We start from the raw sequence: 25,793 nt of genomic DNA, 5'->3' as shown, positions 1-25,793 counted from the left end.
CATTCATTTCCCCCGAATTTCCGCCACCAACATTAGCATCCAGCGGAGATTCCGTGTGGCCCCTCTTGCGTTTACATGAGTGCGTTGCTCTCAATGAACAACGGCCGTTGGTTAGTATTACTACTTGCAACATTCGTTATGGTCGTCGATTAGTCTTCCCAGAGATTCCTGGAACATATTACCGGAGGGGATTATGTGCCTCAAGGTCATGTTGTGCGAGACCACTACTATACCCGAGTGATGGCTGACTCCAATTCAGACAATAAGACCACCTGTCTTTCCTTCCTGTCAGACATGATGATCGCCTGTTCCGTCCTGACCACCCCGCTTAGTCGGTATTGGAATAATTCCCGATGCTCCCTTGACGCTATCGCGCATCCCTGTCAGGCCCCCGCTGTCATCCACAACGATTGGTAGTGGGAAATGGATTTCATCCCGTCGGGGATTCCTAGACGCTTGTTGAGTGCTGACATGGCTGGTTGCCGTAAAGTAACTAATTGTTTCGCCAATTGGTGAACACCGTGACTGCCCTGATCCCACTACTGTAGGAACCCTTTCGATATCACCCGCGAAAGTTTTTCTTTTTTACAAAGATAAAGGCTCTGTCAAGGACCTGTTTTCCGGTGCGGGGCCTAGGATGACCTTGGTCTGTTTACACCATTCCCTGGAAGTAGCAACTAATTATCATGAAACTACTCTTCAGATTGTCAGGCCCATCATCCTTCGGAGTTTCCTTACTCGCATCTAGCTACCATTCTTGAGCCTCGATTCTCCGTACCGCTCGCTTAGCACTGAGAAGTCTCGCCTTTACAATTTTCGTCGTTGGCAGCCCCCCCGAAGAGCCACCGGGCCCCATTCTCCCAGAGCGCCCGGTCCAGTCACTACCATGGACAAACCTCGGAAGCCTAAAAACTTCCTGTGCGGTTAGTGGTCGCTACGCAGTAATCACTGGCCATCGTGTCCACATCCCCATAGGGAATTGCCGCGTATCCAGTATGGATCCGTGTGCAAAGGTGACTGACATTGGTGCCCACAGGAGCCAGCCGATCTACAGCCTGTAGACGGGGCGTCAAGAGAAGCGAGGAGGCAGAGGCAAAAGTAATGACTAGCTAGCAAGAGACTCGAGCTTGAAAGCTAAATCGTCGAATTTACCCACTGTAATTCATCTGCCTTGAGCATTAAGACCATACCACGTTGCTTGGCTAGAATAGCACTGTGAGACATCTGTAGTGCCTTGTCTTCAAGGACTGGTGTGCCACTCAATCTTCAAAAGCACTAGTCTAGTGCTCACAGGCCAGCTTAGAGATGCCCATCGTCCTAGACCTGCGGAATCAAGTCCAAAAATCCCATTCGGCCGCCGAGGTCTGGGATGATAGTAATCACATCAGGTTAACAGTCTAGATTTGGGTCCACTGTGCGGTGGATAACTGAACCCGACCCAGATACTACCTATGTTGTACTAAGTTTTGTTAGGCTGCCAGGCAAGGCCAAAAGGACAGGTTCCGGTCATTTCGTCGTCCGATGACTCAGCTCCAGGGGGCTGGGTGCACGTGCCTTACTCCCCTCAGCCTCTCACGTGTTGAAATGCACCGCCACATTTTATGCCCCATCGGCAGCCCTCAGCCACCGCGACGGTCGCGGCCCTCCATCTTTAGGGGAACAGTAGTGCCGACTGATGAAACAACAGTTGGCGGGCTCTTCAATCCCCCTTTGACTTGTGCTAGTTGGCAGAATGATTCTTTGAAGGGCATCTCCTCATACTGCAATCAAGCCGCATCTTCTGTGAATTCAATCCTCTATCTCCCGGCTGGATCCACTCACTCCGCTGCCCGGTGACCGTTGATGGTGAGCTAATCTAGATCATGGCATCCTCACATCCTCCGCATACGGCTTCAATCCTAATACGATCCCTCCAGACATTACCCCACTAATACATTTCACACCACTATAATCACAATGGACGACCTAAACGGTCTGAGCTGGACCTCCAGCTCATCGAATGATACTCGCAAACCCCCGCCGATGAACACAGGCCTATTATTCCCGACCGTTAGGCAGAGTGATACTTCTGGCCGTTCCACGCCCCTCTCTGGCTCCTCTGGCCCATCCAATGCTCCCTCAAAGTCCGCAACGCCGGACAAGGACAGCTTTGCAAACCTTGTCTCCTTCAACTCATCCAATGCCAACAAGAACCTTACATTACTCGAGCAGCAGAAGAAGCTAGAGCAGGAGAGAGCTAGGAAGGAGGCGGAGAACAGATCGCGTTTCGAATCGCAATATGGAGGGCAAAACACTCATTTCTGGGATAGCTTAGAAAAGGGCAGGAGTAATAACGGGTTTCCCACTTCTGGTACTCCTGCTCAGCAGAGTGTCACATCGACCGACGAGGACGATCTTCTGGCCGCCTTCAATGCGTCTGCGCCAGTAGACGCATCGACGAACTTTCCGGTGCCTAGCCCCAGTCCTTCGCCGCAACAACTAAGCTCGGTGCAGGCGACACCAAGCAATGCGGGTTTGCCGCAGCAAACCGACCCGATGTCTTTTCCTGATGACGATGATCCCTTCGGCCTTAACCAGCTGAAGTCCAAGCCCGCGCAACCTCCACAGCCCGCGCAGGCCAATGATGACGATGACTTTCTTGGCTTGCTGGGGAAGCCTGTATCTGAAATCCCCCGACCAGAGCCTCCTGCGAAATCGCCTACCCCCGTTGAAAGAGAAAACAACTCGCCGCCCCCTAGGCCGTCTAATGGAGTGGATCGGGCAATTGCAGAGCTTGTTGACATGGGCTTCCCTGCAGACAAATCCAGTCGGGCTTTACGAATGACACAATCCGGCACTGATGTCCAGGCTGCTGTTAGCTTACTTCTCACCCAAGCGCATGAAGAATCACGCCAAAAGTCGAAGAATCGACCAACTCCGGATGAACGGTTCACCGAGCAGCCGAGCAGAAGTCGCGATCGCAGTGAAAGGTCTGGGCGTGACGCACCTTCATGGATGCAGCAGGAGCGGTCACGCAGCAATAATCGAACCTCTTCGCCGGCAGAGAAGGATCCGTCACAGCTTGCGGCGACTTTTGGAAACAACCTGCTCAAGACAGCGAACTCTCTGTGGAAGACTGGCAGCAAGAAAATGCAGCAAGTGGTTCAGGAGCTCAATGCTGACCACGATGCAAACCAACCTCGCTGGCTGAGAGACGCTGCTTCGCATGAAGAGCCCCCGTCCCGTGATCGTTCTCACGTTGCTAGTCAGCCCCAAGCCCGACCTGAATTGATGACAGACGAGGCGCTCCTATTAGAATCAGGTGGTCCTCCTCGTCCGTCTCGCAATGCCATGCGGTCCGCCGACGGGCCTTCATCTCGTCCAAGCAGCAATGGTGCTAGACACCAGCCGTCTCCAGTTAGCGAGCGGCGTATGCAACAACCCGCCTTTATGCAACAGCAGCCAAGAGCAGAGACTAGAGACCCTAGATCCCGGTTAACGAAAACAGCTTCGGAGGAGCAGTCAGCACAGGCATATGTCAGTCCTGCGCGGAGAAAACGCCCCGTTGCCCCATCGCCTGCCCCGGAACCCAACGTCGATTTGTTTGAGAGTTCTGCGCCAGCGTCTGTCCAGCGGCCGAAGCCCTCCCCTGCACCTGCACAACCACCAAGGAGATCAACACCATCCACCGCTTTACCTTCAAGGCCCAAGGCTCCGCCCCGTGCTGTTCCGCCAGTTGCTCAGGATGTCCTCTCCTCTTTGCATCGGCAGCGTGAACTAGCAGCCGAGGCCTACAAGAGGGGCGACTACGCCGCTGCACATGAGGCTTTTACAGCGGCACTCACACCGCTGCCAAACAAGCACCCTATCACGATCATTATTCGCAGCAATCGCGCCATGACTGCGCTAAAAACTGGAGATCCCAAGGCGGCAATTAGCGATGCGGACACTATGCTGGAGGTCATCGGTCCTTTGAAGGGAGAAGGCGAGAGTATCGACCTCCTCAATGGAGAGCCCACTAAGCCAATGAAGGATTTCTTCGGCAAGGCTCTGATGCGCAAGGCTGAAGCCCTGGAGCAATTGGAGCGATGGGCGGACGCCGCTCAGGCGTGGAAGTTGGCCGTGGAGAATGGCCATGGTGGCAGCACCAGTATCCAAGGCCGCAACCGATGCGAGAAAGCGGCTGGTATCAACAAGCCCGCCCCGAAACCAGCAGCCCCTGCAAGACGTCCTCCTGCCCCCGCTCCGAAGAAGGCCTCTGCTCTGGATGACATTCAGGGCTCTTCATCTGGCACCTCTTTCGAGGCGGTCAATCGCCTGCGGGAGGCCAACCAAGCAGCAGAGCGTGCAGATGAAGAGAAGTTTGCGCTCTCCGAAAGTGTAGATGCTCGCTTGGCGGCCTGGAAGAATGGGAAACAAGACAACCTGCGAGCCCTTCTGGGCAGCTTGGATACCGTCCTCTGGCCGGAAGCCGGGTGGAAGAAGGTCAACATGTCCGAACTGATCATCCCCAACAAGGTGAAGATTCAGTACATGAAGGGAATATCCAAGGTACACCCGGACAAGGTATGCATTATTGCTCTCCATCACCAAGATATATAAGAGGCTTGACTGTCTAACCCATCATCAACCAGATCCCCACAAACGCCACCACCGAGCAACGCATGATCGCCGGTGCCGTATTCGGCGCTCTAAACGATGCATGGGACAAGTTCAAGAAGGAAAACAACCTTTAGAGACTTCCATGACCTATCTCTACCCTCTTCCTTCAACTCCTTTCTCGATTGACCATTTATGCCACGTCGTTTTGCTACGCCATCCTGACTCGTCATTCTATTTAAATCCTTCATATTTGCGACCTTCTGACCCATGCATGCATCCTTGGCGTGGCTTTATTCATTCCACAACCCTTTCTGCTTACGAGGTCGTCATTTATGCTTTTGCACGTGCATTCGTCATATTTTCGATCTTCATGCGCACATACTATTTTTTGTACATATATAGACTTATACCTACCTACCTACCATTTCTGCCTACTTGACAGTTACTGCCAATGAAAAGAAAATCAATCGACGCATACCCCTTCTATCTTGGATACATCCTATATGTTGACCTATTGGCCGAATAAATTGGTAGTCAAGGCTGTCATGTATCGGCCTCCCATCAATGCGAGCATTGAGCACCCCCAGTACTATTGGTCCGTTCAACTTCTAATACTTCTGTTTTATGGAGATAGTAAAGAAGGTGAGAAGTAGTGTACAAAGTGATGTAGTATTTATCCTGAACACGCTAAGTAATACTTTTATCTAATCTAACTCAAATTACAATAACGTAATAAGCTCTACTCAGCTTGCACAGGGGCAGCTGATTGCTCTTGTGCTACCGGTGCTGTCGATTCCCCTTGCTGCTGTTGCTGTTGCTTCTTCTGCTCCTCCTCTTCCCGCTCCTTCCGCTCCCTCTTGAGCTGTTTTCTCCCCTTAGGCTTCTCCGGTTGAGTCAAGTCAACTTGATGCGAAGGCCATTTCTCGCGGCATTTCTGCTCGTCTTCCTCGGTCCAGTCACGTGGAAGAACAGCGAATACAAGGTAGGATGTGTGCGTTTTCAGGTCCTGCTCGGAGCGGTGAACCAGGCGGCCTTGCTTGTAAGGTGGAATAGTCGAGGTGGGTTGTTGGGCGGGGGTTTCCTCTTCTTCGGTCTTAGCTTCTTGCTCTTTCTTGATCTCGGGCTTGGCCGCAGGCGTGCCGTTCTCCTCGTCATCTAGCTGGTGCATCATCTCGCGATATTTCCGGGAATGTTCCTCGACTTGGCGCATCTTGATGACGGCCTCGTCGACGTCCTTCGGGAATACTACTGCGCCGCGAACGCGCTCGTACTCCAGGCCGGTCTTTTCCCGTTTCACTTCGATGCGGTGGTGGTTTACCTCCACCATGGATATGGAGAGCCAGGAGAGCTGACGGAGGGTGCTGATGGTTCGTTGCACTTGCTCTAAGCATGGCGAGAATGTGCAGAGGTACACTGGGGAGTCGGGGTCGAGTGGGGATTCTCCACCGTCGGCAGGGTGGCGGACCAGATGCTTCAGAGCAAGCCAGGGAGCAGGCAGGTCCAGGAAGATAGCGTTGGCCTTGGGAGACTTGCCGGTCTTGGGATCGCCGAGCAGGAAACCGTCCTTGTAGACATCGCGATGCGTCACTTCGACTAGTCCATCCAAACCGTGTTCGTGTAGCTCCTGGCGCACTTTCTCTGCGCGTTGCTCGTGGTACTCGAAACTGCAGACCTTGCCGAGTCTTCTCTTCTTCGTCGCGGGCGAGTCGTCGGTGGGGTATCCGTTAAAGGCCGCTCGGACAGCCGCGTGCGTGAAAGATCCACTACCTGCTCCTGCTTCGATGACGGTGCTTCCGGGGCGAGCGCGCAGACGGTGGAGGATGTAGCTGTAGTCCGGGGTGTAGACGACCTGCGTGCGATGGGGAAGAGATGTCGTCCATAGTTCGGGAGTGGGGTAGACCAGGTGGAGGAAACCGCTGGATGCAGCGACGGCAGCCTTGGGAGACGATGTATTATCGCCTTCGACAGGAGTGGCCGAGTCTATCTCGTCTACTTTCCGCTTGAGCTTTTGGTTCTTCTTCTGGGGTCCGCGGCCTCGTCGCGATCCTGTGTCGACTTTGGAGGCGCCGATTTGCGCTCCCCATGGTTGGTCAACGAGGGTGGTGTGGGGGAAGGAGCCGAATCGCGTGGTCTCTACCTTGCCCTCTTTGTAGCCAGCGTCTTCGTCATCTTGAAGGCGGAGGACAGTCGGAATGGCCTGGTCGCGACGGAGGTGAAGGAGGGCGAGCTGATCGAGGCGCGAATGGGAGCCTGGGGTGAGGAATGGCGACGGCATGGTTGTGTATGTAATATGTTGTTTCGGACTATGGAATGAGCGACGCGAGCCAATTCCCCGCGCAAAAGCAAAGCTGCAGCATTCGACTTGAAGCTTTCAATGCGGCGTCACTTTCCTCTTCCATGCAGAACATCCTCTGCGCTAGACCTATCTTGGCTCGCGGGTAGGGCATAGGGCTATTGGCACGTGCTATTGAATTGGAGATCGTGGCATGCTTCTGATTGGTCGGCCTGATGAGCGTCAAGATAACGGGCGGCAGTATTGATATAGACCCTCATACCTCTAGAGTACTACCAATGCTCCGATTTACTTCAAGAGATCGGCCCAAATCGTTATATCAAGCTATACATAAACTACACTTCAATGTGCGAGATACGTTAAAATGAAATACAGAATGTCTCCTGCCACACCCTCCCCTCTCAGCTGATGTGTGACTTGTGAATCTCCCCGTGATCACATGCATGTAGCCGGTCAGCAATGGAGGCGACAAAGAAGTCACCGGTACCTTGCAAAGGAGTACAACTTTCCTTACATCTTACATGAAGACTGAAGAGATAACCAACTATCCAGCAGTTGGTGATTCGATCTTCTTTCTTTGTTGTGCTGCCATCAAACACACATCCCCTTCCTAGATTGTCCAGACGCAGATACCCTTTGGCTTGAACCTCGGCAACTCTGGCTTCCCCACAGCAGCGGCCGCGGCAAACAACCGTTGATTACTATTTACGGGGGTTTACCTAGCCTTCCCCATATTTGGTCTCCAACTACTGTCTGTCATCTTTAAGTAGAATTAGAGACGCATAAGATCATACACCTGAGCTTGTTTCATTCAAACCTTTTTGTCTTCTCCGTTCGCCTCCATTTGTCAACTGCCGAGAAAGTTACCGCCCCGACCCCTAGATTCAACGCACCGACACCATGCCTTTCAACACTGCTCTGACAAGAGCCCTGGGCATATCAGGTAGGAGGGCTTATACATTGGTCTTAACAGCCTGCTGATAATGTGCAGTCCCGGTCGTGCAGGGAGGTATGCAATGGGTGGGTTATGCAGAGCTTGCTGCTGCCGTCAGTAACGCTGGTGGACTGGGTATTGTACGTACAGTCTTGAGATAAGCCTGGGAAACAAAGGGTTTAGAATGCTAACTGCTCAGCTCACGGCCCTTACTCAACCGACCCCAGAAGATCTTCGCAAAGAGATCCGAAGGTGCAAGACCATGACCAAGAAGCCCTTCGCCGTGAACATCACCCTCCTCCCCGCACTCGTTCCCCCAGACTACGGCGCCTATGCCCAGGTGGTGATCGACGAAGGCATTAAGATTGTCGAGACAGCGGGAAATAACCCAGGCCCAGTGATTGAAAAACTCAAGAAGGCCAACACCACCATTCTTCACAAATGCACGACCATCCGTCATGCCAAGTCTGCGGTGAAGCTGGGAGTCGACTTCCTGTCCATTGACGGATTCGAATGCGCCGGCCACGTCGGCGAAACCGACATCACCAACTTCATTCTTCTAAGTCGCGCGCGTCAGGAGCTGAAGACTCCGTTCATTGCATCTGGAGGATTTGCTGATGGTCAGGGGCTGGCTGCTGCTCTGGCTCTTGGAGCCGAGGGTATCAATATGGGTACTCGGTTCATGTGCACGATTGAAGCACCCATTCACATCAATGTCAAGCAGGCAATCGTTAAGTCAGATGAGACGCAGACGGCTTTGGTCATGAGACGGTGGAAGAACACCACTCGCTTGTATGGAAACAAGGTGGCCAAGGAGGCTCTGAAGGTGGAGAAGGAAAGCAAGTCGGGCGAGTTCAGCGACATCGCGCCCTTCGTCAGTGGCAAACGCGGCAGAGAGGTTTTCTTGAATGGCGATATTGACTATGGAGTATGTTACCCCTATTCCGATTGGACTGGCTGCTTGCTAACGAAAACAGGTCTGGACTGCCGGTCAAGTCATTGGTCTGATCCACGATATTCCGACTTGCGCTGAGCTTCTTCAGCGAATCGAGAAGGAAGCCGTCGAAGCGCTGGACCGCTCCAGGTCGTTGCACACGGCAACCATCCCCAGCAAGCTGTAGAGGATGTGGATGGAGTCGATACCCGGTAACATGATTGGAGCGTACACTTGTGATTTAATTACAGACTAAGCAAGGAATAGAAGTGATTGTGTAAAGGCAACGACTGTAGCGACCCGTCAAATGCATAAATAGCCATCCCTTGCGGAGATTTCCACCACCAAGGGATGAACGAGGGAAACAGAGGTACTTCTGGGGAAAGAACACATGCGGAGCTGCACGATGACCAGATCATTTCCTGGGCCGAACGAGAAACTCTCGTGGCGGTTACACATGGTCATAATGACTCCTCCAAAAGGAGATGCTGGCGTCACAATGGATGCATCTCCCACTGCATCCTGACTTCGCCAATACTGGTCCTTACCGCCACTGAGGCTTCAGATATTGGGATCCGCATATGGCTTGCATGGAAATAGACTGTAGCAATACGAGCTTCTATACCAGAGTTCGCAGACCATTGTTGAGCAGAGAATGCTCACACAGGCTTCCAGAGTGCGAGAGGAAGGAAGATTTGGATGGACGTCCTTGCGTCCTAATCTTCCCTTTGGTCACTCCTTGCAGAGATGGACTACTTGCTTGTTGACTCGAAGTGCCTACTGAAGTTTGCTGGCGGACAGAGTCTAATCTGGGTTCATTCTACACTTCACATCCTCTATCCCGTGGGAGATTAGGTGCGATCATCAGCATCACGCACGACCAAACTCACTTGATGTACCTTGAACCATCACGATCCACGAACCCTACCGTGAACTGCAGTGCCAGTGGCAGACCCCCGCGTCCTTAATCTCAAAGATTCAATAAAATCCCCCGCATCAATCGCCGGGAGCAACTGTTACTATCGCCCCGACGACGAGAACAACATCACCACGGTTCACGCCGCTATAAATTGACAACACAAGCATCATGACAAACTCAATCCTCAACTCATCCCTCATGCAGCGTCCACGCAAGATGAAGTGTCTATCTTCCATTTTCCTACCCTGCTTGCAGGCACGGAAGCTCCGCCGTCAGCGACGGCAGGATTACCATGCCTCTTGGACATGTGCAGGTATCTCAGAACTTGCGCAGCCTACTGAGCCCTTCCCCGCCTACGAGCACGAGAAGCACCACCACGAGACAACGGAATTATCAGCTCTACCAGACCAGCCTCAAGATGCTGTCACCAAGACCCCACAGATGACACCCTCCATCCGTCTCGTCAATCCTGCGGACTCGGAGTGCTCAACCCTGGACGACCCGGATGAGAAGCAGCCACAAGGCGTCCAAGATGGTACCGCTGCGAAGCAGACCGGCACGCTCTCAGACGATGACACTGACGTCGATTCCAACTCTGAAAAGGCCTCCCGTGTCATTGACATGAAGGTCGGCCCTCAAAATGAAGAACTTCTCCCTCCCAAAGCCCATCTGTCGCCTAAGAGCAAAGACGACATTGATCTTGAGCTGTCTAGTCGCCGCATTCCCCGCAGCCCAGACAAAAAGCCTCGTCCTGCCAGCATGGACGTGCCTCCTAGCGCAGCAGCCAAACTGCCAGAGATCAAGAGCCGTATCATTGAGGACATTCCCGAGGATGTGGAAGAAGAGGACAAGCAGGATGCAGACATGAACCACGCTGGAGTTACAGACGAGAAAGTAAAGACAGAGGAAGAGCACGACTCTGAGACTGCCACAACCAAGCCTACCAAGCGCACCTCAACCTGGCGTCTCAGCCAGCGCAAATCGATGAACGAGCTCTTCAACCTTCTCCAATCCACCGCCGCAGCTGTCGCCGCCGCGCCCAAACTATCTAACCTCAAATTCGCCATTCCTCCCAAATCCCCTCTTCGCGCATCTCCTACGAACGAGTCACCACACCATTCATACGTCTCATCCGTCTCCTCCACGTCCATCCGCCCACCCACCCCTCCTCCCAAATCCCCCGTCCTCAGACCCAACAGCAGACCCCTCCCCGACCCAGCCCAGCTCTCATCATCCGCGCCACCCGCTTCAGGAACCAGCTTGGGAAGCCTCAGCTCAAGTCCTACGAAGAAGCAACGCCGAATGGGCACTGCTGTCTTCCCTCTCCTGCCGTGCAAATGGGCTGGTATTCACGACGGTGACTCGGAGGAGAAGCACAGCAACGATACTAACCGCAACAGCCAGACTCTTTTTCAGTAGCGACGGAGTTAGGTGTACCGGTTCAAGGCTTGTATTTTGTTGGTGTGTATGGTCCATATCGGAGGGTTTCGTGGGTGTTTTAAGGTCTGTTTTTGGTGCGGTGATTGTGACTGATTTGACTTGGGTTGACTGTTTCTTTTGATTGGGATTCTTTCTTTTCTTTTGTATCTTCTTTATTTTTCTCTCCCGACCTTCTCTTCTCTTTTTCTTGTCTTATTGTTTCTTTTTTCACTATCCTATTGGAGGAGTGAATGGTCCTATCCCGTGGGATGCCACTATCTACGCTGTCTGAAACAGCAACCGAGATACAAGTATTCGATGGGATTGGATGTGTGTATCACTACTAGCCTGACCGGCCTGGTTACTTTCTCTCTTTCTTCTTACTTACTTTCTTTCTTTGTCTTTTTCTCAGGATGATACGATACGAGGAGGAATTTATGGTGGGCTGTGATAATGGTGTAAGATACGCTGACTCGGTGGGATTGGATGGATGGATGAGATGGATCATACATACGCTTACATACAAACCCACTACATAACTAACCTATGCAGAGCATAATGATAATTTTATTAAAGAAACATACCTTTTACTTTTGATTAGTAGATAGAGACAGTATTAAGTTCCGGTGAAAGTAAACATCCATCGAGCCATCACACCAGGTTCTGTCCCTCTCGCCGCGTTCTATCTGCACTTGAGAGAGGAGAAAGAGACAAAAACTAGAGAGACAGTTTATTTGATTATCATGTGAAAGTCTTACTGGTACGTTCGATATAAGTAGGGAGTGATTCCACAACCGATAGCATACATGAGTAGTAGACAGAGTGATTGAGTGAGTTGTGAGTTGATAATAACAAAGAGATAGATGAAGCACCCCACTCACCCACCCACCACCTATTAAGGGGAATCATACGAGTTGATCATAGCTGTTTAGCACTCAAGCAGGCGGAATGAGATTCATATTCATGGCTGGAGAGGCCGATTGTCATTTTAAATTACTCCGCGGTGGTCTTGCGTAACATGGAGATATCTGTTGGTAGCCGGGTTACTATGGTTTGGATACTATATACCAAGGGGGACTTGAGGGAGATTTTCCTTCACACCTTGACTGGGATAAGTTTAGGGAAGATCGCGGGGGTGGGTGCATGGTACGGACTACAGTTCTGTTATTAAAGGTTTGCTTTAGTGAACAGGTAATGCGGCTTTTGTTTTGATGGTATACGAGAAAATGAATAGATAACGAAAGTTCGGTTTTACTATTGCTACTGGAGATTCTACAAATTTACTGTGGAAGCACTGGAAAGAGTATAGACAGAGTCTAATGCAATTAAGTTTCTATGCAACGAGACCAGCGCCCAAAAGCACCGGCAAATGCACGAAATGCAGTACAAACAAACAGAACAGTCTTTCTCCGAGGTGCCACACGCCACCAAGTTACTCGCACACGGTCAGTCCATGATGTTTCTCGGGCCCGAAGGCCAAGTACTAAATCAATAGTCCAACCACAAACGATTCCGTTGAGAAGCGTAGCCAAGCCCAAGCATAAGCTTGCCCGAAAGCAGCTTAAACGAGGGAGCCGAGAGCAATGCAGGGAAGACCAAGGCCGATGAGGTCGTCGTCCTGTTCCAGTTAGTTTGTGATGGTCTGCATGGTATTGGGAGATACTCACGGTGGTAGCGGGAGACGACTGGCAGCAAGCAATGTTCTGCTGGCACTGCTTGCTGATGATGTCCTGGACGGCGATCCCGATGATGGGGACTATGATCATTAGCTTTGGTGATTGATGTTATTGTTGTGAAATACTTACTCTGGAGAGGGAGCTTGGAGCACTCCTGGAAGAGACCAAGACCCTCGGAGCCAGATCCAGTACCAATGAGGTTGGACAGGGTACCAGCGAGGAGACCGCTGTCAACGTTGGTGCTGTCACCAGCGTAGGTGGCCTTGTTGCAGCAGGACAGCTGAGCCTGGTCACCGCACTTGTCTTCGGCCTGCTTGACAGTCATGTCGCCGGGGACGGGGAAGCGAACGTCGCTGTTGCCCTTGTTGCCAGCACCGTTGGCGTTGCCGGGGCCGTTGTCATCAACGGAGGATGGAGAACCACCGGGCATGGCCACGACGGTGGCAGCGAAAGCAAGAACAGCAGCAGTGATGGAGAACTTCATTGTGACGGTGGGTTTGGAATTGAACGAGAGTTAAAACTCGGAGTTGCTTGTAAAAGAGCGCTTGTCTGGAAAGACTGGACTGTAAGAGAGAGAAAGAAGGCTAATCAACGAATGTGATTGATGCTGATGAAGAGAATCGATTTCCGGGCGACTTCGAACACCCTTATATAGATTTCGGTGGAGGCCTCGAGCTCCTAGCCAAGACGCTGTAGGATGAGTGTTGTGCCTGCGGAACCCATTCATCCGCACATACACACTCGACCTGCTTCCCCTTGTGGAATGCGAGATGCAAGGACATCCCTTCTCGTTCCTGACCTCCTATGTCCCAATAGCTGTCATCGTAGCTCAACAGAGTCGGGCTCCCTAAGCAGTTGGCATGGATCGGCCCCTGGTCCAAGTCGTGCATGCCCGGCATCAATGCTGTTTCCGCATACCGTGAGATAGCATGACTGGGGTGCATTGCAGGCCAGCCAAGGTCTCATTCCTCCTCGCTTTCCCTGCAGATCCTCATGTATGCGCCTCGGGCGGCTAGCCTATTCTGTGATTCAACCTCATGTATGTATGGCTGGGAGTTGATTCCACAGCCATACTGGATATCCCTCGTCCAAGATTCACCTCTTTCATGCGCCACGAAGTGTCCAATCTCGCTTCTTCCCATATTGCTTCATCTTACTTGGTCCACCTAGCCACCATGCTATGACTGGGCCCGTGCAATGTTGTCCCACCTCACAGCTCGTGCGGTATGCAAGTAACTGCAAGAACACTCGTAAGCTCACAGAGCATATGCAATGGTATGTGCTCCTCTGCAAGGGATTCCTGACAGAAGATCGTTCTCTCAAACCACCCCAACTACGGAGTGCAAGTGGCAACGGAAGTTTCCTCCCCAGGACTCAGAGCCAGCAAGGGGTGTCCAATGAATCCCTGTTAATCTCCGAATTCCAATTTTGTTTCTAGGCATCTTGCCTCCTCTGTAATCTGAGCAGCTGGGGTCTAGTCCCTTGGAAGAGCCTACTGTAGGTTCCTAGTTCCTTGATAGCTATGAGGAAGCCCTTGAAGCCGGTATGGCTAGTAGATGGGTCTGAAACAGGTGACGAGGACGGCATCCATCCTACGGTGAGGAGCATTGTTACACTATAGTCGGGAAGCCATTCCGGGATAACATGCATCGGAAACATAGGTATGCGGCGTTTGAGGCAGTACCTTCGGGGGTATTGTGTGTTGTTCGGTGCGAAGATCATTGCGGTTGAGAGGTTGCTGGGGAAGTTGCAGGAGGAAGCTCGGATAATGCCTCTTTCCCGGGGCACGTGGCGGCCTTGCTGCCTGGACCGGCTCGCCAATTTGTTCCACGTGAAGCTGCATCTCGCATTTGGTATTTGTGTAACATGAAATATGAGCATCTGGAGCATGATCGGGTTGTATCTACAAGGTCACTAGCTTCATTACTGTGGATAGATAGTCACCCGTTCATTGCAAAAGAAGACCTGTCATCTTTGCCTAATTAAAGACCGTAGATAGTTGCAAGTAAGCGGTCACTACGTACATTGACTAGTGCTAGTAGCACTATTAGGGCATTCCTACTTGACCGGCAAGATATATATATATACTACTATATCATGCTCTCCACTACTATGGTAGTATACATCGCGACAAGTCGATCATACTGCTAATATTAATACTAGCAATATTGGTTATCAGCTTTCAAATCACTTCTTTTGTTACCAACTATGTGTTGTCACTATGAGTCCATCTTTCAGCAATTCATAAATCGTACAATATGACCTGATATAAGCATATAGGCCATCCACCATGCCCTACCCTGAAGCAAACAACAACACCAACACCAAGATACAAACATCCCCATATGGCAATACTACCTAGAATATAAACATCAAATCTACCAGGGCAACCGACTCCAAATTCATAATTATAGAACTACATGCTCTAATCTCCACCGCACCAAAAGTACCTTAATGCAGCATCGCCTCACCCTAAACCATTCTCTAATGCATTCATACTTTTCGATCGTACATGCTACATAATCCATCCAAGTAATAACCTCGTGCCACGATTCCCTGCAAGATCACCTCAAAGCCACGCCATCATGCATTGCATCTCGCATGCACAAGATACCAGCCGCCCACATATACCAAATAAAACCCATTCCAACAAGATATTTGGAAATCGCGACCTTGACCGGGCTAAACTCAACATTCATATTCATTCTCCTTGACAAAGCCTATTGTTAGGAACTTAACCTTGTAGTGAAGCTAAATCTTCCAAGGGTATCTAGCTCCCGTTCTTGGAAGAAAGCCTTGCCTTTCGCATAATTAGTCCGTGTGTATCCCTTGATTCGATCCCTACCCGGCCACCTCCCTGCTCTGATCCGGTATAGGATGTGATCGGCGCTTTGCTGGTCGGGGGTTTTCGGGTTATAGATTCCTGTGCCTTAGGTATACAGGAGACTTTAATTGGTGTAGTTTGGTGGATGTTAAGTTATATTTTCATCGTAGTGGTGGTGAATAGGTGTTAATTAGTCTCGTTGAGACACATTTCCATGGAGAATATTTAGTTCGAAATTCATTGTAGCATATCTGATAAGAACTGTATATACATTTCAATCAGTGAGTGCATTTACTATTCAAGTTTGTGAATATCTTATAATAGCAGACATCATGAAGCGGTCTATGTAGCTCAACAACTAGTATCTCCCCAATAATGATAATGATAGGCGTAGCCTGTACTTGACATTCCTGCCTAAGCGACTGTAACAATGCCATTTCTATATTGGATTACTCCAGGCTTATCATCTGTATATTCATATCACTGCAGGTAGTTGCTGTTTTACGTTGAGGGTCTAACTTGAATATACCTGCAAAGTGGTACAACATTGCGTCCTATTAATCCAAGCTATTCTGTTACAGGATATCACCTGCTATTCGGTTAATGCCAATTCAGTGGTCCTTTAGGTAGTCAGTGTTATTGAACGCTAGTACTACTTACCATCTTGAGGTTATTGATGTAGTACTAGTAGTGGTAGTAGTAGCAATGTGAACTCGGCATAATGCGGACTAGAAATATATATCGCTGGCAATTCCCGGTACATTGACAAGTAGGTAGTCCTGGTGAAGCGCACATGGAGTACCAATACTGGTCCTACCTGACTTCTTATAGCTGCATCCAGTAGGTCTACCAAACAAGCATATTACTTTGTACACGACCACTACATAAAGATAGAGACTGTTCAATCACTATACTTCATAACCAAGTGAATCTACCTCCTCCCCATCCAATCACACTGGGGACATCACATGATCCCGAAGCACATCTAACCTCTTTGGGTTAGAGGTAACTACCTCCATCAAGTCAGCTTAGTCATACCGGCAAATCCAACCTTCGGGATTCACATCATAAACCCAGCGAATGAAGCAGTGAAAGAACCCCAAGCACCCAGAGGACCGTTGACCTCTGCGCTTCTGCAATCCAAACCCGCAAACACCGCTCAGCTAGCAAGAGGGAAATAGCTAATCGCAGGAGAGATGTCCGCGAATCCTTCGACCGACGACAGCCCATCCGCGGCGGGATCTCCGCCCCAGGTCCCGGAGACCCGAGAATCGCAGCAGCACGAGGAGAAGACCCCGACCGCGGAGGAGACAACAACACCCGGCCCTGAAGCCAAGGAAAGAGAAGAGACAGAACAGGACAGTGACAAGGAACCAGGAGAAGAACTAGAGGAGGCAACCGCAGCAGAATCAGAAGCCGCACCCCCGTTACCGGACGAGGTTCCCCCGCCGCTCCCCAACGAAGTACCCCCAGGGGATAATGATAATAAAGACGACGGATGGGAACCCGTCTGGGACCCCACCGCCCAAGCCTATTACTTCTACAATCGCTTCACGGGTGTCTCGCAATGGGAGAACCCCCGTGTACCGGACGCGACAGCTAAGGCGGATGACAACACCGTCGCGGAGGACGCCGACGCTGCCGCCGGTCCCTCTTCCTCTGCTGCTGCTGCTACGACCACTGCTGTGGTAGGTGGCTATAATCCCGCCATTCATGGTGATTACGATCCTACGGCGCCTTATGCGCAGCAGTACGAGCAGCCCAACCAGGTCGCTGCGGGGGGAGGGGCGCTGGACCCGGAACAGGCATATGAGGCGGTGGGCGCGTTCAACCGGTTTACGGGGCGGTGGCAGGCGGCGTCACAGAATACAGAGTACCACAATGATGAGAATAAGTCGCACCGACAGATGTATGCATTCTTTGATGTGGATGCGGCGGCGAATAGTCATGATGGGCGGAGTCTGCGGGCGGAACGGAGTGCGAAGAAGTTAACCAAGAAGGAGCTGAAGATGTTCAAGGAGAAGAGGAGGGAGAAAAAGGAGGAAAAGAGACGGGCGTGGTTGAGGGATTGAAGCTGCTGCTGCTAGTGCTGCTCGATTGAACGAGCGCACTTCTTACTTTTGCTTTTTCTACTTGAGATACCTATTTCTGTTTGTTGTATGCTTATTGAGGATGCATGGCGTTGATGTAGTTATGGGTGCATGATAGAGCGGAATGTATAGTATATTGCATTTACAACAGCTAACCTAGTATTGCGTCCACTGTATACTTGTGTAGTTTTTGCGATAAGAGATGGATAAAGATGGATAAAGATGGGTGAGATCCACCTGGTCACCTGACCGGGCATCATCAAAGTTCTCCGCAGACATTAGTATTGTCTCGACCACGAAAGACAGCCGCATAGACGCTTGACGATTCACGCATATCGCTGAATGTAAGACTAGCCGCTCCTTCTTGTTCTCTGCGTTAGCAGTTCGTTTTTTTTTCTGAGCCTGTTTCAAACTTGATGGAGGGGCAATTCATGTGATGAGGGGCAATACTTTTTTTTTGCAGCAGAAAGATGGAGAAGAAGAGACCGGCGCCTTATACACAACACGATGGTGTGTTGGAGAACAGCGCTGTGATGTCAATTCTCACGGACAGAGCGCTTGTTCCCTTTAACATTTTTGTACCCTCTATCTACGAAGAAAGAGATTGGCCGCACGATATCAACTGATATCAAGTACCCCTCCACCCATCCATCCATGCATCCCACTTCAACACCACAACCTCCAAACACCCACATTGACCCAAAGCTAACGAGAACCAGACATACAACACAAGATACCCTACCACAACTCCAAACCCCCAACCAAACCCACACCAACACCAACAAACCCACCCATCCATCCAAAATGGTCACCCTAACCCCCGACACAATCGACGACCTAATCTACTCCGCGCGCGCCGGCGAACTCCAAGACCTCCAAACGGACCTAACCACCCTAGCCACCCAAACGTCCACTTCCCCGGCACACATCATTGCCGCAGCAATCGACACGGCGCCCCAGGAAGAAGGTGGAAGTGGGTCGAGTCTGTTGCATTACCCTGCTGCGAATGGGAACCTAGGTACATACATCCATCCATCCCCTTCCCTCCTTCTCCCCTGGGATATAACTGCATCTGCGACGCAACACATACTAATATGGGTATATATAGAAATCCTAACCTACCTCCTCACCACCCTAACCACCCTCCCCAGCCGTCCAGAAATCACCAAAGTCCTCAACCACCGGAACTACTCCGGAAACACGCCTTTGCACTGGGCGGCGCTGAACACGCATCTGGAGTGTGTGAAGGCGCTGGTAGAGGCGGGCGCGGATGTCGGGGTGAAGAATGATGCGGGGCTGGATGCGGTGTTTTTGGCGGAGCGGGCGGATTGGAAGACTCAGGAGGAGGGAGGGGATGATAATGGGGATGAGGAAGTTGAGGTGGAGATTGGTGGGGAGGGTGGAGAGCAGAAACAGGATGCTGGGGAGATGACGAGGGGGAGACAGGTTGTTGAGTGGTTGTTGAGTTCGGAGAAGGCGGCGGAGTCGTTGGAGAAGGCTGCTAGTAAGGAGAAGGATGAGAAGAAGGGTGGGGAGGAGGAGGGGGAGAAGATGGATACGACGAATTAATTTCTGTTTACGATATATAATCATGATGATGATGGGGGTGGAGGAGATGTTATGGCTTTACTAAGGTTGGTTTGGAGTATAGACTTGCATCATACATAACATAAAAGTTCATTGCGCTCTTGGTCTTTCGTGGTCTGGTCTTACTCTAGTTTACAAACATTGTATACAGTAAGTGGTATGAGGTTAGTCTCGTCGGGCTTTAGATGACGACGACGAGCTGGATCGTGAAGACGATGACCCCTTCACTGCGAGAGAATCTCCCCCAATCTCCCGCACTTTCATATCCAATCCTACGCGGAACTGTCGATCCCGCCAGATCACCGTCACGCCGCCATACACTGCCCATAGCCAGATCGGAAACGCCAGCATCTCCCGGCCCAGCCAGGCCGTGAACCACGCCCGGAAGGGCCGCCGCGTTACGCCTTGGGGCGGCCGCGCGAACGACGGCGTGTCTTCGTCCAGTTCCACCGTCTTGCCGCTGTGCAGCATGATGTACACGGTCCAGTCGATGAGAATCCACGTCACTATGCTCAGGCAGAAGAAGCCCCAGAATGCAGTCCAGGTGGATAGTGCCTCTGCAATGGCATACCCTTGGTCTCCGAGGTATTGTGCCAGAGCTGTCGTGGCACCCCATGCTCCGTAGAAAGAGCATAGAATTGACTCGGTGCCTGGCTCAACCAGCGTCGCGAGGACCACGGTGAACTTGCGCACGCGTAGCCACCGCACTCGGCGAGCCACATACGCCTGCACGCTCATGTTGGCAACAGGCTGGAAGGCCAGATCTCCGAACACCAGGGCGTGTTTGCCCCAGCGCTCTCCTTGCTCTTTCTCCCCGCGGACCTGTTTTCTCCAGAGCAGGTCTCCGATCAGGTGGTCTTCACAGATGTTATCTGAGAAGTAGTCGATGCCCGCGTTCCGCCGGTGGGGATCTGCCGGAGACGGCGCAGTGAGGTAGTCGAGATGCGAGCGGCGGAACATGTTCGACTTGCCCACGATGCATGGCGCGATCAGAACAGTGTTGATGGCAGTGTACATTTTCGCATGCGAGGAGGACAGGAACAGTTCTTCCAAGCGGCCACCACCGGTCGCCAGCATACCAGCCCCGTGGTCCATGACCATGGCGGTCTCGCTGCTGTCGCGACTGTCGTTTCGGTTTGTGTGAGCCTCCAACAGCGCTTCCTGCTCTTCCCTGAGACCAGCGGTCCCCGTCATGTCCACTGCAACCGGCAGGTGGTGCACGAACTTGTATCTCTTTGTCGAGTCGGCACCAGTCCCGCATAATTTGTCCACCATGCGTCCACAGACGCCTCTGCCGACCCACGCGTTGCAGTCGATAATCCAGACAATATCCCCTTTGGCTTCACGGTAGGCACGACTCATGTTCCGAATCTTGGGGTTGGGCCCCAAGTCGTAGGCGGGGACGTGGCCCGGCTGGAGTAACGGGTCATCGTCTTCGACGTAAAGCCGTGCATCGAACTGCGAGAAGTCCGACACCAGTTTCTGGAGGATAGGATAGGCAGGATCACTGCGAGAGGACACGCAGAAGCAAACAGTCAGCTTATCGCGAGGGTAGTCCTGTCGAAAAGTCGACGCCAGGCATTCGTAGAGATGGGGTTCGAGACCCTTCACCGGTCGGATCGCGGTGACGTGGGGGGCGTTCGAAGCCGATGCGGATGAAGATTTCCGGGGTTTCCTCAAATAAAAGTGCCATCTGATGGAAAGAGCAGGTGGAAAGTCAGCAAAGATGCCAAGCCTGATCGAGATGGGTTGGAGAGAAAGAGAAAGGTAGAGTTACAGCTGAAAGTAACCCAGCATGCAGACAGCCACCACGACGGTATACCAAATCAATCCCACCCAACCGGCCGCGACAGCCCACTGCCAACCGCCATGGTTGATGGCTGGTTCAGCATCGGGGGGTTGCGAACGCGACTGAGGCTCTAACATAGGCGGACACAGCGAGAGGCGGAGATCTGGCAGTAGGCAGAACAGGACGATGAGGACATTCTAGGGAAAGACGCAGACAAGCCAGCAGGCAGTGAGACGAGGGACGAAGTGGAGAGAACGAGAGAAATGCGGTCGGGGCCACAAGTCGTATTCGTTGCTTTTTATTATTTTTTTTCCCTCGACTGGGGAGCGACGGCCACGCAAACCGTCAAGCTGCAGCAAGAGACAGACGGTAGACAAGCAATGAACCGGCGAGCCGAAGGACACTAGTGTTCCAGTCGGATCCAGCGGATGGTTGGCTCGGGCGCTGCTGGTGGGTTTCACCGGCGAGGTTTTGTGCTGTTCATCTTTAGTTGGTTTAGTGAAACCGGCGGATGCTCGGATGCAGCCGCACTGCCTCCCCCCGGCCTCAGGCACAGTTCCACTATAAAACATTATATTTCACTGCCTGCTTGGATGCCATGGCTCCACGCTTATTATCTAGTCCATCGGACCTATCGGAGGAGTATTCAACCGGTTATATGGCCAGTAAGTAAGTAAATATGATATAGAAAAAAAAGTCCCAAAAATTGTCCTATTATACAAAATGCAAATCCATCCATCGCCAAATGCCCATCCAATTCCGACTCCGCATATGCAATTTACATGAGCTCGTCGGTGACCCCAAAAGAATACAATAAAAACTTAGCCAAACCGACATGAGTAGGGTCTGTTTACGTCTTTTTCTTCTTCCGGATCAAGTTGGCTTGGAGAACGTTGACAGCCGGCGATGGAACCGACCCAGAAGATGCCGGAGGAGCCGTCGTTGATGCTCCGGCGTTACCACCCTCATCACCAGTTTTGCTGTTCTGCTCAACTTCTGCATCGGGCTTCTTGCGCTTGCGAACAAGTCCGGTGGTCATGAGCGTATTGACCTCCACAGGTTTCTGGGAAGATTCATCCTTCGTGTTTCGTCCCACCACCAGCTGTCCAACCCAGAGTTGATCTGCGAGGGAGGCTACCTTTTCACCCCACGCCTTTGTGCTAGCAATAGAGGCCTCTTCAGTATCAAAATCTTGATCAAGCAGGAAGTTGATCGCCGTCTTGTAGTCTGCTTCGCTCAGAACCGCATGTCCTCGCCCAGCCTCAGGCCAATGAAAGGCATCGGCATCCGAGGGTTGCGGGGCTTGAGTTTTAGTTTCAGATAGTATAGCAGCTGGCTGGGGTGCTGAAGTAGAAGTAGAATCACCCGTAGGGTCTGATGACAGTTGCTTATCATGGTCTGTTGTAGGATGCTCTGGAGCGGATGCAGCATCACTAGCCGGCTTTGTACTTGTCACACTTTCTCCAGACATCACTTGGGACACATGGTCCGTCAGGCTCTTGGAGTCGCCAAGGACGGACCGAGAACTGGTCATCTGTACCGAGTTCACAAGTCCCGGAGGATTGATAACAAGCCACAAGAACCCAACCAGTCGCCCAGCCGAGCATTCTTGTCGGAACGACATCATCTCCCAGAACTGGTCCAGAGACCTGACGCTTCGCCACTGACCGGCACTTTCTGCGGATACTACACCCTCCGCTTCCTGCTTCGGAAGCTCATCATCCAAGTCCTCCAAGAAGCGTGTTTTGGGGTCATCCGGAAACCGGGGAACCAAGCAACGCGGGGGTGCCTTGGGATTGTCACACAATTGGTGCACAGGATAGCTAGTGAGCCATCTTGGACGGTCCTTGTCGTCCGATTTGGCCAAAGGAGGAAAGAAGCCCCTGGTTTCGAACCGATCACATCCCGGGACGATCAGGAACCCGGTTGCTGAGCTTTTGGCCGACTCCGTCTGATGGTCCTGGGCCCCTTTATCCTGCGAGCCGGACTCTGGCTCATACTCGCGCAAGATGGGGTCGACGACGCGACACCACCATTTGATCAGGCCGCGGTCATCTAGGACATGCTTCTGGGGGTTGTCAATGCTGCCAGGGAAGAGATATTGGTTTTGCGCCCGGGCAAATAGCGAGACTAGCAGTCTGACACCCGGTCTCTGATGAGTTTTGACCAAAAAGGAGAGAAAGGTGTGAGAGATGCGCCGGAGAATGGAAACCTTGGGCGCATTGGGCAGGAGATGAAGGTAGCCGGTGGAGTCGGCCTTGGAAACGAAGATGGTGGTCAGGTGCGCAGTGCTGTACACCAGCACCTCCATACCAAAGACAATCACCTCCGCGCCATCTTTCTCCTCTAAATTGACCGAGGCCGACAGAAAGTGGTTTTCGCAAAAGGTCGGTTCCGGCGTCTCCCCGGGAGGCGCGGCGAAGAGCGCGGTGGAAGGGGAGGGAGTCGAGGAGACATGGCGAATGGTGAGCTGGACGGGGACCGGCAGCCCTTCGGCCAGCAGCTCGCCCAATTCTACATCAACCTGAGACATCGCGGATGGTGGCTTCCGCGGATGAAGGCCAGTGGATTTGTCCAGCGAGCGCCTGTGGCGTTCTCCAAGTGCTTTTTTCTTTCTTCTTTTCCTTCTTGTTCTTCTCCCTCCCTCAGACGCGTTCCATTTCACGGGCGATCACGTGCCGGTAATCTGACGGCCTTTCTTTGCAGTCCCCGCGTCTGCAATGTGCTGCTTACTCTAATTTTAATTGATCAATTGGATGGCTTCATATCATGACAGGAAGTTCTGGATATTTTTATTCCCTAAATATTAGTGAAAAGTCAGTCGTTGCTCGATCAAACGTATTCACTACTGCGCTGCTCCCGGATTAACATACTGCCTCTACCAAGGATCCCCACAACTATACTGGATGATCTGGACCACTCGATCTATACTGACTTGGAAGCACCCATTACCTACCACTGATAGAATAAACACTGCTCCCGCCTATACTTCTGCTCTCGTCGTGCAAGTCATAGCAGAGATACCCAATCAAGAACAGAGCAGTACTCTGCTAGAAATATAAGTAGAAATAAATGCTTTGGCCGTCATTTGAACATGAACCTTGTTATCCCCCAGCAATAGGAATGATAGTCACTGTACCTTCTTTTCTGTTAGTAGTAGTATCTGCCCAATATATGAGAACATCATCTTCCAGTCCAAATCTGAATCTCACCCTAAAACAACACTAGAACTATACCAAGCAACAAACGTACTCAAAAAAACTCCACCACAGCATCCAAATCATCCGCATTCAACAACCCAACCCCCTCCTCCAACAACGTCCTCCAGACAAAGTTCCTAGTCCGGATCGGATAATACGGCGTGCCCCAATACCTAGCACCAATGCCCCTCTCCTCTGCCGTCTGAATCTGCTCCCTCAGCGCCTTGATCTGCTTATCGCTGAGCTTCTCACCCTTGACGGGTCCCACGGCAGCCGCGAAATTCGTCGATGCAATGGGCGAAATTAGATCCGTGATATCGGCGTATTCGGGGTCAGCTAGTGCCTCGAGTGGCGCATCGTAGAAGTAGTCCCGGTCTGCGACAGGGCCGACCATGTCGAGCGGAGTGTTGCCAGTGCCAATGACGGTGACGGGGCCAGTGGTGATAGTGCTGTTGTCCTTAAGAGTGGTGAGGTAGCCCTGGTCGCGGAGAGGTTGGAGAGCAGATATTACGGCATTGAGGGTCTCCGGACCGGAGGTTTTGAGGTCGATGAAGAAGTAGAGTGTTTGGGAGGTGGAGGTGTCGAAGACGCCGCTGTTGGTGCTGTTAATTGCCTGCTTCTGGATGGAGTGAAAGGTGTTATAGGTGACTTACTTGTTGGTTGGGGTTGTTACAAATGGGCTACTGGGATTCTGGAGTTTAAGCACATCCAGGATTGGGTTGATGTAGAGGGATTCAAGGGTCCGGTCTTTCGTCAGGGAGGATTCGTCGTGACCGACCTGTGTTACTCTGTCAGGACTGGGTCATCAATTGAGGACGCGAGTGTGGAACTGACATAGAGGGTGTCGTTATAGAGCCATACATCGGCTTCTGTCGAGATGCATCCTTTGGATAGGCCTTTGGTAGAAGTGATCGGTTAGCTATGCTCATTGGCTATGCTAACAGGGCTGTGCCTACCCGTGTAGAAAGGTATGTCTCTCCAATAGTCACTGTCATGAAAATTAGCAAAGGGTCACAATATGGGACTTGTAAAAGTACTAGGTGATGAACTTACTTATGTGAGTGAACTGGGATCTGATAATGGAGTAATAAGCTTCCATTCTAAACTCTATTAAGGAAATATCATGATTGAAGCAGGAACAGCATCTCTGCCCAAGCTGAGACCACCATAATTCAAGGGAATACTCACGGGCATTATACCCCTGGTGAAATCCGTGGGATAGCCATAATCATTGCTGCCATGCGTGTTCTTCAATACGCTTTGGAGCTCCGTGGATCCTCCGGCGGCCAGTCTCGGATCGCCGAGCAGGAACGCGGACGCCGCGACAGCAAGCGATCGGGTGTGTACCATGGTCTATAGAGGAGTGTAGAGTACCAAGTCAATGAGTACAAGTAATAAGGATAGTCGTTATTCAAGATAATAATAGACAAATAATAAGATTAAATCCTAAGATGTCGGAGTCGGTCTCTTTCTTTGTTGCTGAGGATGAGAGACAAATAAAGGGAGGTCAGCCAATCGCGGCCTCACGTGGCGGCCAGTGACTCCCA

At 51.6% G+C, this 25,793-nt stretch overlaps 10 protein-coding genes across 10 annotated transcripts; 5 read left to right on the top strand and 5 right to left on the bottom strand.

The window, feature by feature from the left end:
• Positions 1-1,956: 1,956 nt before the first annotated feature.
• Positions 1,957-4,715, top strand: AtWU_07840 (UBA/TS-N domain protein; the record flags this gene model as incomplete). Its single annotated transcript, XM_035502949.1, has 2 exons — positions 1,957-4,545; positions 4,614-4,715. 2 exons carry the CDS (start codon positions 1,957-1,959, stop codon positions 4,713-4,715), a joined length of 2,691 nt encoding a protein of 896 aa, XP_035358842.1.
• A 605-nt stretch (positions 4,716-5,320) lies between these two features.
• On the bottom strand, positions 5,321-6,856 carry trm61 (tRNA 1-methyladenosine methyltransferase subunit GCD14; the record flags this gene model as incomplete). Its single annotated transcript, XM_035502948.1, has 1 exon — positions 5,321-6,856. One exon carries the CDS (start codon positions 6,854-6,856, stop codon positions 5,321-5,323), a length of 1,536 nt encoding a protein of 511 aa, XP_035358841.1.
• A 918-nt stretch (positions 6,857-7,774) lies between these two features.
• AtWU_07838 (NAD(P)H-dependent flavin oxidoreductase) lies at positions 7,775-8,929 on the top strand (the record flags this gene model as incomplete). The annotated part of the gene is made up of 4 exons (XM_035502947.1): positions 7,775-7,817; positions 7,866-7,948; positions 8,008-8,736; positions 8,786-8,929. The coding sequence occupies 4 exons, from the start codon at positions 7,775-7,777 to the stop codon at positions 8,927-8,929; spliced, it is 999 nt and encodes a 332-aa protein (XP_035358840.1).
• Positions 8,930-9,829: 900 nt separating this feature from the next.
• On the top strand, positions 9,830-11,080 carry AtWU_07837 (uncharacterized protein; the record flags this gene model as incomplete). The annotated part of the gene is made up of 1 exon (XM_035502946.1): positions 9,830-11,080. One exon carries the CDS (start codon positions 9,830-9,832, stop codon positions 11,078-11,080), a length of 1,251 nt encoding a protein of 416 aa, XP_035358839.1.
• A 1,561-nt stretch (positions 11,081-12,641) lies between these two features.
• On the bottom strand, positions 12,642-13,240 carry AtWU_07836 (hydrophobin family protein; the record flags this gene model as incomplete). The annotated part of the gene is made up of 3 exons (XM_035502945.1): positions 12,642-12,698; positions 12,748-12,836; positions 12,886-13,240. 3 exons carry the CDS (start codon positions 13,238-13,240, stop codon positions 12,642-12,644), a joined length of 501 nt encoding a protein of 166 aa, XP_035358838.1.
• A 3,536-nt stretch (positions 13,241-16,776) lies between these two features.
• AtWU_07835 (WW domain-containing protein) lies at positions 16,777-17,652 on the top strand (the record flags this gene model as incomplete). The annotated part of the gene is made up of 1 exon (XM_035502944.1): positions 16,777-17,652. One exon carries the CDS (start codon positions 16,777-16,779, stop codon positions 17,650-17,652), a length of 876 nt encoding a protein of 291 aa, XP_035358837.1.
• An 822-nt stretch (positions 17,653-18,474) lies between these two features.
• AtWU_07834 (ankyrin) lies at positions 18,475-19,239 on the top strand (the record flags this gene model as incomplete). Its single annotated transcript, XM_035502943.1, has 2 exons — positions 18,475-18,688; positions 18,779-19,239. 2 exons carry the CDS (start codon positions 18,475-18,477, stop codon positions 19,237-19,239), a joined length of 675 nt encoding a protein of 224 aa, XP_035358836.1.
• A 183-nt stretch (positions 19,240-19,422) lies between these two features.
• Positions 19,423-21,183, bottom strand: AtWU_07833 (putative ceramide glucosyltransferase; the record flags this gene model as incomplete). Its single annotated transcript, XM_035502942.1, has 2 exons — positions 19,423-20,950; positions 21,035-21,183. The coding sequence occupies 2 exons, from the start codon at positions 21,181-21,183 to the stop codon at positions 19,423-19,425; spliced, it is 1,677 nt and encodes a 558-aa protein (XP_035358835.1).
• A 713-nt stretch (positions 21,184-21,896) lies between these two features.
• On the bottom strand, positions 21,897-23,579 carry AtWU_07832 (H3 histone acetyltransferase RTT109; the record flags this gene model as incomplete). The annotated part of the gene is made up of 1 exon (XM_035502941.1): positions 21,897-23,579. One exon carries the CDS (start codon positions 23,577-23,579, stop codon positions 21,897-21,899), a length of 1,683 nt encoding a protein of 560 aa, XP_035358834.1.
• Positions 23,580-24,298: 719 nt separating this feature from the next.
• On the bottom strand, positions 24,299-25,596 carry AtWU_07831 (uncharacterized protein; the record flags this gene model as incomplete). Its single annotated transcript, XM_035502940.1, has 6 exons — positions 24,299-24,839; positions 24,900-25,024; positions 25,081-25,142; positions 25,203-25,234; positions 25,300-25,319; positions 25,435-25,596. The coding sequence occupies 6 exons, from the start codon at positions 25,594-25,596 to the stop codon at positions 24,299-24,301; spliced, it is 942 nt and encodes a 313-aa protein (XP_035358833.1).
• Between the last annotated feature and the right edge of the window lie 197 nt (positions 25,597-25,793).

Source organism: Aspergillus tubingensis (genome assembly GCF_013340325.1).
Source record: "Aspergillus tubingensis WU-2223L DNA, scaffold_8, whole genome shotgun sequence".
NCBI lineage: Eukaryota > Fungi > Ascomycota > Eurotiomycetes > Eurotiales > Aspergillaceae > Aspergillus > Aspergillus tubingensis.
The sequence above is the reverse complement of the archived record's forward strand: the minus strand, read 5'-3'. Positions and strand labels throughout refer to the sequence as shown.